The 11969-nt window shown below is 44.0% G+C and overlaps 1 protein-coding gene across 3 annotated transcripts in view; it reads right to left on the bottom strand.

The window, feature by feature from the left end:
* camsap3 (calmodulin regulated spectrin-associated protein family, member 3) overlaps positions 1 to 11969 on the bottom strand; it is a 17008-nt gene extending 5039 nt beyond the window's left edge. Inside the window, exons 1-11 of one of the 3 annotated variants that reach the window (XM_049745398.1) lie at positions 11484 to 11969; positions 6731 to 6996; positions 2591 to 2731; positions 2410 to 2505; positions 2094 to 2126; positions 1143 to 1281; positions 940 to 1079; positions 750 to 834; positions 459 to 501; positions 329 to 384; positions 70 to 136 (exon numbers count right to left, since the gene is read on the bottom strand). In XM_049745398.1, coding sequence (XP_049601355.1) covers positions 70 to 136; positions 329 to 384; positions 459 to 501; positions 750 to 834; positions 940 to 1079; positions 1143 to 1281; positions 2094 to 2126; positions 2410 to 2505; positions 2591 to 2731; positions 6731 to 6996; positions 11484 to 11610 — 1193 coding nt within the window. In that variant the 5' untranslated portion in view covers positions 11611 to 11969. The remainder of the gene's footprint in view (positions 1 to 69; positions 137 to 328; positions 385 to 458; positions 502 to 749; positions 835 to 939; positions 1080 to 1142; positions 1282 to 2093; positions 2127 to 2409; positions 2506 to 2590; positions 2732 to 6730; positions 6997 to 11483) is intronic. The other 2 variants (XM_049745400.1, XM_049745399.1) reach the window with 2 other exon arrangements.

Here is an 11969-nt window from a genome sequence, read left to right as displayed (position 1 = left end):
TAGGCACAAAACAAAGCAAGTGTGAGTCCAAATAAAACACACGCTCTTGACTTGGTGGCAAATACGCACCTTTTCTTGCTCCACGTCTTTCCAGCTCCTTCTAAATGAGACATTGAGGTAGAGTGATTCAAAGACCCTACGCACGGTGGAACACACACAGACGCACAAAGTAAAAGCATGCGCACACACAAACACCGCACATGAAACTGCAACATGCATTTTTGAAATTAATCATGCCAAAAGAAACAAGTGCTTGAAATGCAAATACATTTAATCAAAAAGTTTATAATCGTGACAAGATATTTTGCACGATGAATCGTAATCTCACCTGATGCAGGGGAGGAAATTGGGAGGAAAGGCTTCTTTAAGATAGATGGAGAAGTGCTGTGAAGCGGAAACACACGAAAAATAGCTTCATGGCTCGCTACAATTCCGTTTGTATTCATGAGGTATCTCACCTATTACTGCTCACACCCCGGGGCGTCGATGGTGTGCAGCCATCTGAGGGAAAAGAACACAATCGGCAAATTGAATCACAAATATGAAATTGTATTACTTCATTAAGAAATAATGGACCTCAGTTGAAAATGGTCTTCTGTTTATGTCACACTTACAAATGAAGTCAGAATTACAGAAAGTATTCGTTTGAATCAAATAAACAACACAGAGTTATCGCAGCGACTCGTTCATTCATTCAACGAGATGATACAAACGTGTTCCCAAAAGAAGAGTCAATGATTGACACTTACTCAACGTGTCCACCGGTTGAACAAAATCTGGCCTTTGCACTTCGAACCAGTGGAGCAGCTCCGCTACAAAGCTGAGCGTGTTGAGCTGAGAGAAAAGAAAAAAAAAAATAATAATCACACGGGAGGGGAAAAATGAGTTACGCAATATTTTGCCATGCGATGAATAGTCAAGAGGGATGAACGTCAGTACCCGAAGCTCTTGAGGCGCATAGAGCAAATCCTCCAAGGCCAAGTGGCAGCAGCTCTTCAGGCAGCTGTCGCAGAACTCGCGGATGAACTGCAGGTTGTGCAAGCTGTCTGTGGCCGACATGGTCTCCTTCATGCAAACATCTAGAGGGACAAGACCACATGAAATTCAACACCTGCGCAGTTCAGATGCTAGCAGGTTGCTACCTTCAAGTCTTAGCAAGCCAGGGCAGTAGTAATGTAGGACAGCGGCGATAGCACAGCCGCTAGAGAGGTCTCGGACTTCGTTCACTGCCGGGAAAACGGGGTTCTGTTTGGACTGAACTTTATCCTTTCTGTAGCGAAGCTGAAATATACAAATAAAAGCAATAAGACAACAAGAAACTGACAGGAAATGCTGTTGGGACGATGCAAATACGCCCCCTAGTGGTTGTGAACGCCACATGCTAAGATTTTCATGATCTTGTTTAAATAAACAGGTACAGCTTTAAAAAATTCAGAAACTTATTTCAATCGTTTCATTGAAAAAGTGAAAATCTTATCGATTCACAACACCTACATTAAAATATTTAATGATTTTATAATTTTAATGATTGCACCTTCCAGCTAACCAAAAGGCAAAAATCCTCATTTCACAAAATTAGATGATTAAATAAGAAACAATTAGTTATTTTTACTAAAGAAAATAGGTAATAATTGGCCTTCGGAAAAATATTGCGTGCGTTTGTTGCTTTCTTGTTGTTCCAAATGGAAAAATGAACAGTGCAGTATGACACAGACTGTAAACAAATGAGGTAGAAGCTAAACAAAGAGTTACATTGTGTAGAACAGGTGCAAACATGCTCTTGCCAATCCGTGCTTCTGTATGGGAACGCGTAAAGATGGAACAAAAGCAAAGAGTTAAGGGTGTGATCACAAATTCCCACATGTAAACAAAGCACCGCTGTTATTACCATTCAAACATGTGCCGACATGCTCGGCCATCATGCACCCGCTCGCGGCTTAATCAACCGTGTCGCAGCCTGTACTTGCAGAACTCAAATTAAATGTAGCAAAACAAAAAGAAAACAAAAAGAAACCGTCTAACCTGTCAGACATTTGATGAGGACACTGGAGGAATGGAGGGGAAAAGGAGCAGAGCAAAGAAAGGGAACTTACAGGAACTAGTTTCCAGTACCAGCGAGTAGGACACTGTCAAAGAGGCATTTAAGGACAGCAAGGCGACAGAGAAGAGAAAAAGGAGAAATGGAGGACAGGAGCACAAAGAGAGATTTAAAACACGACAGTGAAGGAAGTAGAGGTTGCACGAAAAACAACTGTGGAGCTTCTTGCAAATCACCTGGCAGGATTATTTCGTATCAGCATATAAATTTGCTGGAGCAAAATATGATTGTCAGCTTGCAAATGTAGAAAAACCGGGGCGAGATTTTTTACAAGCCTGTTTGGATACAACGGCAGCGAGATAAATACTCACAGCAGGTTGAAGAGGTTGGAGCTCATTCTCGGTGATGGCTTGAGGGCTTTGTTCACTTTGGGCTCCTTCCGTGAGTTCCTTCAGCCTCTGGTTGAGCTGAGCACGTCAAAGCAAGTTGATTAACGCTGTCAACAGTCCAAACATAGGTGCCTCCAAATATTTTAGTTTAGTGTCCACTGACCGTGTTAACCCAGTGCAGCAGAGCATCTTCCCAGCTCAAAGTCCCGCCCAGGAGGTGTTGAGAAGCGCCCGACTTGACCGAAGTCACCGTCTCCGAGGCTCCCACGGCCATCAGGGCGTCCATCATGGCCAGGTGAGCACTCTGCAAGGAGAAGTAGAACAGAGCATAAACTTAAAAAAAAATAATAATAATCAAATTCAACTTGTTTTTCAATTTAGAAGCCATGACTTTTGCCAACGTGGATTTACACAGAGTCTCCTGTAGGCGTCAGCAGAAGCCACATACGAGTCAGCAGAAAAAAAACACGTCAATCGAAGCGGCTGGCTGACCTTTGGACTCGTATGTGTTCTGTCGTTAAATCATTAGATTGGAAGCAGATCAGCGATATGGTCACATGTACTGTATGCTTGTGTGTGGGTGGGGTGGGGTGGGGTGGGGGGGGGGGGGGGGGGGGGTGGTTCTGAGCCTGATACTCATTCCTCAGCTGCTTCCTGCTTTCTCTTTTGGACAGCTTCAAAACATGACTCATCCAGCATTGTTTGCATTTGGAGTTATGTCACAGACTCGATCCAGTTGTTAGTCTCCTTCCAATGCTAAGTGCACGCTCTCGTAAGTGCAGACAGAACCTTTTAGCGGCCGGAGTACATTAAAAGACGGCTCGCATTCTTTCAAACGGCTCAACGAGGCCCCTCTCACCTGACTAACAACACCGGCCTCCTAATTAATTGTCACCAGCAGCACATTCTGCTCATGGGTCTAGTCCAACGTTGAGCCTAATCTGTCCAAATCGGTGGCTGTTCTCTTTGAGGCGGCATTAATTCCACTTTACAGGCTCAGACATTCCCGCATGGGCCGGCCGGCGATGGGGTCGCTCCAGCTGCGCGCACGCACGCACGCATGCATGAATCTCGTCCGGCAAAGTGCTGACCTTTGCCGGTCACGTGCCAGCAAGCGCTTGTCTGACAGTTTTTTGAGGCAGACGCGGCAGCCCTTCCTGACATGATGGCCGAGGGCAGGAATGCCTCGTCCGTGTCTGCGGGGAGCTTTTTCGCTCCACTGTGGAGATGATGCGCCGCTGTAGCAGCAGAAAATAGGACAAACGGCCAATGCATGCTGATGAAAAATGGAATAATCCTCTCAGAGCTCACAATTCAATTTAGTCATGACTAACTATTTATTTATAATGGTTACGCAAATTGGATTACACCATTATCAATTTTATATCATTACGAAAATATAAAAGTGGGGTGAAAAGACTCAGCATTTCGTGCACAAGGCAGTTCACCTGACAAAACACTTTAATAGGACTGTCTGATCTTTAGACGAGTTCGGTGAGGCTGCTTTGAAAATATAAACATATCAAAACATGTTTGGTTATTATTCCACGCCCAGCAACAAGAGATGGAAGCAGACATAAACAGGCTGGCGAGAGTGTTAATTAATCAGAGGAGTAATTTATGAACAAGTGGAAAATGAAAGGGAGGGGGAGGGCGGTGTTTGTTGTTAGAACCCCCTCCATCTTATGAGTGGGCCGGTCCAGTCTCCCTAATGAGAGGCGAGAGAGGAGCCACTCTAGAATGCATGAGGCAGAGGCTGCCAGATCGCCATGACAACCAGCCAGCTGACCCACAATGCACTTCAACTCAAACCTTGGCCTCTGAGCTAAAAAAAAAAATCTCCACGTTCCTGCCTCACAAGTATCAGTTCCTGAGTGACCCATGTGACCAATCAGCGCTCCCCTCCATGAGCCTCATCAGCGGAGCAACTTGGGAAATATGCGTGTCAAAGTGTTGCGGGCGGCGAACAAATAACAGCGGGGCATTTTTATGGCTCATTAAGCAAGATTATGACGAGGGCACGGCCCGATTACGTCTGAAATATGACTCAACAACACCCCACCCCCACTCCAGTCTTGAATCTGGCCCAATAAGCACTGGCATCATAAAAGGTCCTGGAATATTTATTTCGGCCTTTATTTTTTTTAATCATTAAATTTAAAATCATTGGTTAGTTATTTATACGAGTAAAATCTATTCTAATCCATTTTAAAATATACTATTTATATACTATAAAATTATTAGAAGTGCATTTATATTTAAAACAAATTATAATCAAGAATGATAACATTTAAAAAATCTTTATTAATTCATTATTGTGGTGATTCTAATGACTGCAAACACTTTTGTGTGATTAAATAGCCAATAAAAAAAAGAAAAAACTGCACAGTGTAAATGAAAACGAAGCAAATCAGCTTGATGTTGGCAGACGGACCCCGTTGCGCTTCGCTCGGCTGTGTCATCCAATCACAAGGCATGACGTTCAGTCTGCGTGGCAGATTATCTCTAATCTTCACATATCTTTACCCTCAATCTGAGGAGTAGTGCAGGCCAGGCCTCCACCAAAAAAAGGGTCAAGATAACTTCACTTTCAGGAGGTAACTGTTTTGTTGGACATTATCAAAATAAACCTTCGCTTTGGCAGCAGCAGATACGAGTCGTTAACTCAGTTTGAATCAAATCAAGTAAACAAGTTCAAAACAAATGAAAACGTTGTTCAGGTTAAAGAACAGGCCGAAAAACCCAGAAAAGTATCTAACATATGCGAGCCTGCATCTAGTTTCTGCTAAAATAGTTGCCGGTTATATCGTTCCGTGAAATAATTGTTGGGTTTAACGCGTGACGATAAAAAGAACAGTGTGTGATTTCCATGACGACATGACAAAAGTGCTACTCGGACACAAATTGCGCTGTGCGTGGCTTTCTAGACAGCAGATATGCCGAGCTCGTTTGTGATGCGGGTGCGGCCTACAACTTGACACGGATGGGACAAAGATTAGACTTGATTGACACTGTCAGAAGTTTCCATCTGACTACACCAAACGCATCGCAGCGAAAACGACACACTTGATGCAAAGCTTTGATATACGTGACCCAGATTGGTTTAGGATGGACGGGATGATGCAGCAAGGAAAAAAAAATAAAATAAAATAACCAGCCAAAAAAGGGGTTTAGTGGATGGGATTTGGATCGGAGGCACGCAAGCGACACGTTTGCCCGCCATCGTTCTGTAATGGCTTTCTTAAAAACAGGTTCCCACTGAGGAAGAAAGTTGTCGAGAGGTTACACGTGACTAAATTACCAAGAAAACAGTCGGCCTCTTTCAGACAAGCTAATTGCTGGTGGATCCTCAAGACGATCATTTTCAAAGCCGTGTGAGCGAGTGAGAGTGAGGGACGGACAGTGTTTCATTGTCTAAAAAAAAAAAAAAAAAATCGGAAAGGGGGGGGCGAGAGGACAAACAGGTTTCGCTGGACTTGTCTTACAAGGCCTACCCTGGGGTGTTCACAAGATCCTGAGTTTCATCAGAACCGCTCGGGCTATTGTTGTTTGGGAGCATCCATTGTAGCGCCCTCCACATATCCCGGAATACAAACCCTTGCACAAATGTGAACACATACACTGATATGTTCTGGGGGCATAATGGCGGCGGATTCGGTTTTACGGCGGGTCAAAGAGGCTTGTGGCTGTCCTGGCAGCTGGATCCACTCATCCTCTGGGATAAGCAGAATGAGTTGGAGGGAGCGATGTAAAGGAGGGGGGGGAAGGGAGCACGGATGAATGCGCGGGGGTCTTTCAGGAGGTCCTTTAATCCCGCGAATCAAAGCGTAAACAAGACCCAAATTCAAAAACCCACACGACCAGTAGGACTGGTAGCTAGCCGAGCGGACAGTCTGGCCACATCATTAGGCACACTTGAGAAATTGAATTGAAGGATATATGTATATATTTTTTTTTAATATATATTTTTTTAATTTTACTGGAGGTGGGATTGTCTCTCAAGCAACTGTATTATACTGTACTTATTTTTATAAATATAAATAAAAAATGCAAAAAACAAAATAAAGAAAATACACTATGGTTGAGAGAGGTTATTACATCAGAGGCATAAATTTGAATTTGAAGTATATTGTAGAACACAAAAACGTATGTACTTTAGTTTAACAGACAAAAATGAGCATGAGGGGTCCCACAGGGTTCTATCCCGGGACCCTTTCTCTTCCAGTGTGGTACACCTACACAACCCAATGAGAGTCGTTTGCCTTTCAAAAGCACTTTGCATTCTATCCATTAAATATGTTACCATTTTGATGGGCTTGTGTCGCAGGTCTGCGTCAGTCACCGCTGAGTCAGGCTCTTTGGAGACCAGGTTTCGCTCGGCCAGCAGCTGCAGCAGGGCGACGTTGTCTTTGGGCTGCGAATCGGTTCGGCCTGCGCCCCGCAGCAGGAGGCTGTAGGTGCGGCAATAAAGCTCCGAGGACTGCAAGAGGCGAGTGACGGGCGGTTTAAGGTGCTCCTGCTCATACTGGTCAGAATAGAAGGGATCTCGCAGCTCGGCGGGGACATTTTCTAGCGGGAGACAAAAAAACATTGGGTTAAACCTAGCATCATTTGCATGATTTTATTCAAGAGAGGAAAGGGAATAAAGGCTCAAATTTGGCTACAGATATGAAATTTGAGATTAACTCTAAATCGGATATGTCAAGTTGGCAGCAGACTACAAATAAATCAAAATGTGTCGAATTTTGTAAACTATCACATGTGCAGGAGAAAACTAACACGCAGCGTCGCCTCAGAGGAAACATACATCGTGATACATTGACGGGCTGGTCGTGGATACCTTCATTATATATCTGCTCCGACTGGTTTTCCAGCAAACAGATTACTGAAAACACCCAACACGCCCTTTTTCAAACTGGTTCCTCCACATGTAGGCTGAACCAGAAGCAAACTCAAAGATGCAAAACACACACAGAGGCCACATGACCTAAAATGTTAAAAGGATGTTTCGAATTATGAAACCTGGAAGCTAGACTGAAAATATAGGTGGGTGTCTCAATACTTTTGTGGCCAAGACAAACGTAGAAGCTCTCAATATTTTTGTGTAAAAGGACACGCTTGAACTGAAAGTGTGTCTGGGTCCTCTAGATTACACTTAAGTGTGTAAACAATGGGAGTTGTCGCCATATAATGTCATGTAATCGTAAATCACGCAAGCGATCGGCACGGTATCGGAACAACAAAGCGGCCAGCTTCGCCTTAGAAACAACGGCCGTGCAGAACCACTCGACGTGTCATTGAGAATCGTCAAGTTGGGAGTCACGTGGCTCAATACACAAAAAAAAAATTGCCCAGAAGGCAAAGTAGGATGCAAATGGCACAAGTTATTACTAAGAGTTGGCTGGATGACATCTGACAAACCCAATCGAGCAATGTTCCGCAGTGTCAGAACTGACCAACATTTGACCATGTGCCGCCGCGTGCTCTTTATTGATCCATCCAGACTGCCTGCCGGCTGCCTTTGTCACAGATACCGGCGCACGCAAACGGGCGACGTTAGACGCGATCATATTGGCTATTCAAAAGTATCGGGATGACACACAACTAGAAGTGAAAATTGACAAAAATATGGCATTCATTGGGTTGTGTTTGGGCTTTTTACAAACTACTCCCGCAAAGCATGCAATAATCCAAAATATTTTCCGAATAGGGATCAATATGAGCCTCGATTGATCCTTCTTGATTAGGTGTGCTTGTCCTGTATGCCAAGGTCAGGACCATGTGTAGTTCTTTCCAAAATATGAATAAATCTGGCTTTCACCAAATGTTAGCTAAATGTGGTAGGCTGCTAAATAAGAAGAAAATAATTCTTGGGTTCCATCCAAGCAAATAGAATCAGCACATGCATTCCTGATTGCTGACTAACTCCTCCTTATTATGCGGCGTCTGTGTTTTATTTCACTCCACTATTTTGTTTCAAACGCATCCTGTTTTGTCGTTCTCCCAAATCACATTGTGGCACTGCGACCCACATGTGACATACGGAGCGGAATGCTGACAAAAGCACTGTCCTTAAACGGGGAAACAAATTAAAGTATCTTCCTTCCTTTCTTTGGCCTGGCAATCTTTTCAGAATTGATCAACCCCATCGACTATTCCATCGATTCTACTGACAGCGAGAATGAGCAGACCAGCACAAGCAAATACACCAGGGAAGCCGAGGAGTCTTAAAATTGCATTAAACTGGGCGGGGGCGTCATCCTGTACTGAAGACAACAGCGTGCGATTGCATTACGCATGCCCGAGAGGAGGATTCACAGACAGTGCGACAGAACCTATGCGAGATGATGCTTTTGCTTTTTGTATCGATTATCTTCGCCTCCGGGAGCGTCTTCAGGTTACACGAGGCTTGTTTGTGTGTAGTGTACTTCAACAGATCATTGATGGAGCGCAGTAACATGAAACACACTGCGTAGCCATGGACAGTGTGTTAAAGGGTTGGAGGGTAAACAAAAGTATCCTGCTCCTCACATCCTTGGCCTGCTGACTCACCATAGCGACCGCTTGGGGGGGGGGGGATGAGTAATCATTTCGAGAAGATTTGGAGTACTTTGATAGCTAGATTACAGAGTCGACAATATGGCAACATCAATTTGTTATTTTAATCCAGATTTAAGAGGCAGTGATTAATTTGTTTTTCCACTTCTACGACAGTCTGAAGCGTTAACAAAGCCCAGTTTTCGAATTGATTATAATTGGTTGTCAATCATAATAAAACAAGATGCAGTACTTCCCTCTTCATGAATGAATAATATAAAAAAGGCCACGTAAGGCTAACCGGGAATGCACACGTTAGCCAGAACAGGCGAATCAAGAGTTTCTGGTCTCGTTCCAGTGCAAAGCCGCAAAGTTGCCCTGACTCATTTATCCGTCACATCAGTCGTCACCCGGCATCAAGGCCGGCTTTGGAAATTCTCTACTCGCACACAATCACGACAGCCTTCACCTTGACGCAAAACATAGCTCTGTGTCAGGATAAGACGACTGAGCAGCCAAACGTCGGCCAATCCTGCACGGCAACATTTATTGTGTGACTAATTTGCTACTGTTTGGTCAATAACGTAAATGCAACGACGGCCATGTTTATCCTTGACCAACCACCATTAGATTTGATTCTCAAAATGTTAAATTAGCTAACGTCAAACTTATCTTCTGTTTGTAGGTGTGAAAAAAATAGCAAACCTTGAACATTCTCTGTCTTTTATGCATTCTTTCCTCCTTAACGATTTATTTTTACACAAAAGGTGAACATGTATCTGCTGGAAATGTAATCCCTGCAGCGCTTCAGGGCAGACATTTTGCGCCAAGATTTCTTTGCAATCGGATTATTCCATTTACGTTTATTAATAATGTGCACAATGCAGCATTGAAACACGTTATGGGACGCAGATAGCAATTAGCAGATTATTATGGAGGTGAATGCGTAACGTCGGCGGGTGGATCAAACAGCGTCTGTGGGGAACACCCACTCGAGTTCTGTCAGTTCCAACAACAAGGATCTGCGGGCGACGCTATTATTTATCACAGTCTTGTCAAAAGGATGTCTCCGTGACTCTAATTAGGTTTTGGTCAAGCAAGGCACCAGACACCCTGGCAACCCTTCTCAGTATGGCCTTGAGTTTTCCTCACTCAGACTTGATGTCATCGGGGCTGCAGAAGTTGACTCAAGAAAAAGAAAAAACAACAATGGGAAACAATCTTTCGAGTCAGCATAACGCTGCAGACTGGAGGAATGGAAAGTGACTTTGACCCAGAGGGCGTGGCTAGGAAGGTGTGTGTGTGTGTGGAGGGGTAAGGGCAAACACAGTAGCTACTGCCGGGAGATCCGGACCCTGGAATTGTGTAAGCAAGCCATGTTTTGTGCATAACATGCGACACTATTCCCACCATCTGAAACCACAATAAGTGATCTGAATTAAATTACTTGAGAGATATTGTGGGGTGGGAATAAAAGGAATTGAGCAGGATATTTTTTTTTCACTATTGTTTACATTTTTTAAAAAGCATAGCAATGAGTTGCGGGCCAAACACGACCAACTATAATACCCAAAATAGCATTTGGAGTGAAACGCTGGGGTCATGCAATTATAACAGTAGCTGAGTCACTGCAATAATTCTTTTGCTGATAAACGGCAATAATTCAAGGCCTACGTATCAACCCAGAACATTTTCCTTAATTTTGCACATAGAAACATGCATAAATTGTTGCTGATAATAATTTAGGATTGTTCAGCCTTGTTTTGTGATTATCCATAGCAGTTCATTCCATTTGATAGCTTATAGAAGTTAAAGTGCAGACTTTAAAATACTATTTATGATACCTAGGAGTATTTTTAATAGATGGGTGCGTTCTTTAGCGATAACTTGGGGTCAAACCATTATATTAGTAACTAGCTTCACTTGCTGAGCCAGTAATGTCGTGATTATTTAGTTGACGAACTGCAAGAGTCAGTTCTGTGCTGTGAACTTGATGTTTACAGTTCAGAAACGCTCAAAGACAATCTATTTTGACACCTAAAATGGTATTTTCACAGATGAACACGAGTGAAACCCTGAGGTCATGCAATTCATACATTAACTGTGTCCTCCTGCTGATTATTTTAATGATGAACTACAAGAGTCAAGTGTTAGCGGGCCTGTCATCCCAGAGAGGCAGCACATTATCCACGCCCAGTGTGACATGTCAAAAATGATCATCTCACACTGCATAAAAGAATGTTTGCTATGGATTCATTGAAAGAAACACCGAAAGGGCAGGGTGGCCCGTTTGTGACATAAATACACCTTCCCCCTCAGAAAGGTGAGCAGCTATTGTATGAGAACAAGCGTGCTTCCCCCCTTTCATGTGCACCTCTTTGTGCTGCAAAACCGCTGAGTGGGATGTTAAAACATTTCCCAGCACACTCGATTTTTTTTTTAAAAAAAAGCTCGCAGCGTGATCATAACGGCGTTAAAGCTACGGGCATCGTTCCCGGGGCCTGCGTATGTGAACCTACCTGCACTGCCGTAGGACTTCGCCAACAACCAGGCGACACTTGAGCATATTTTTGCTTTAGTGCAGTCGTACAAATCCAGTGGCTTGATATCGGGGACGATAAAAGTCTTCCTTATGGAGTCCACCATGGCGGGGTTGTTAATTAAAAAATACAATGCGATGCTTGGGGAAAAAAGGCCTCCAAAAGCGCGTCGAAAAAGCTCTAAACAAGCATTGTCACTCCAGTCCGCGATGACGGCTGGGAATACGGATGTGGCTGGAGGATTAAGTCGGGGAAATATCCAGCCCGGAGCTGCTTCCGAAGCCCGCTAACGACCTCCTCGCCGCGGTGAAAAGTGCTTGAATCCTTCGCGGAAGGCTCCTTAGGGCCGAAGCGTTGGAGGAAGGCGAGGTTAAAGCGAACAAGAGCCCCGGTTTGTCCTCTTGTTCGACCGCATAGCTCTCCGTGTGCGTCGGTGGAGTAGGTTCATGCTGAGCCTCGCCGCCG

This window comes from Syngnathus scovelli, chromosome 16, assembly GCF_024217435.2.
Source record: "Syngnathus scovelli strain Florida chromosome 16, RoL_Ssco_1.2, whole genome shotgun sequence".
In the NCBI taxonomy this organism is placed as follows: Eukaryota; Metazoa; Chordata; class Actinopteri; order Syngnathiformes; family Syngnathidae; genus Syngnathus; species Syngnathus scovelli.
The sequence above is the reverse complement of the archived record's forward strand: the minus strand, read 5'-3'. Positions and strand labels throughout refer to the sequence as shown.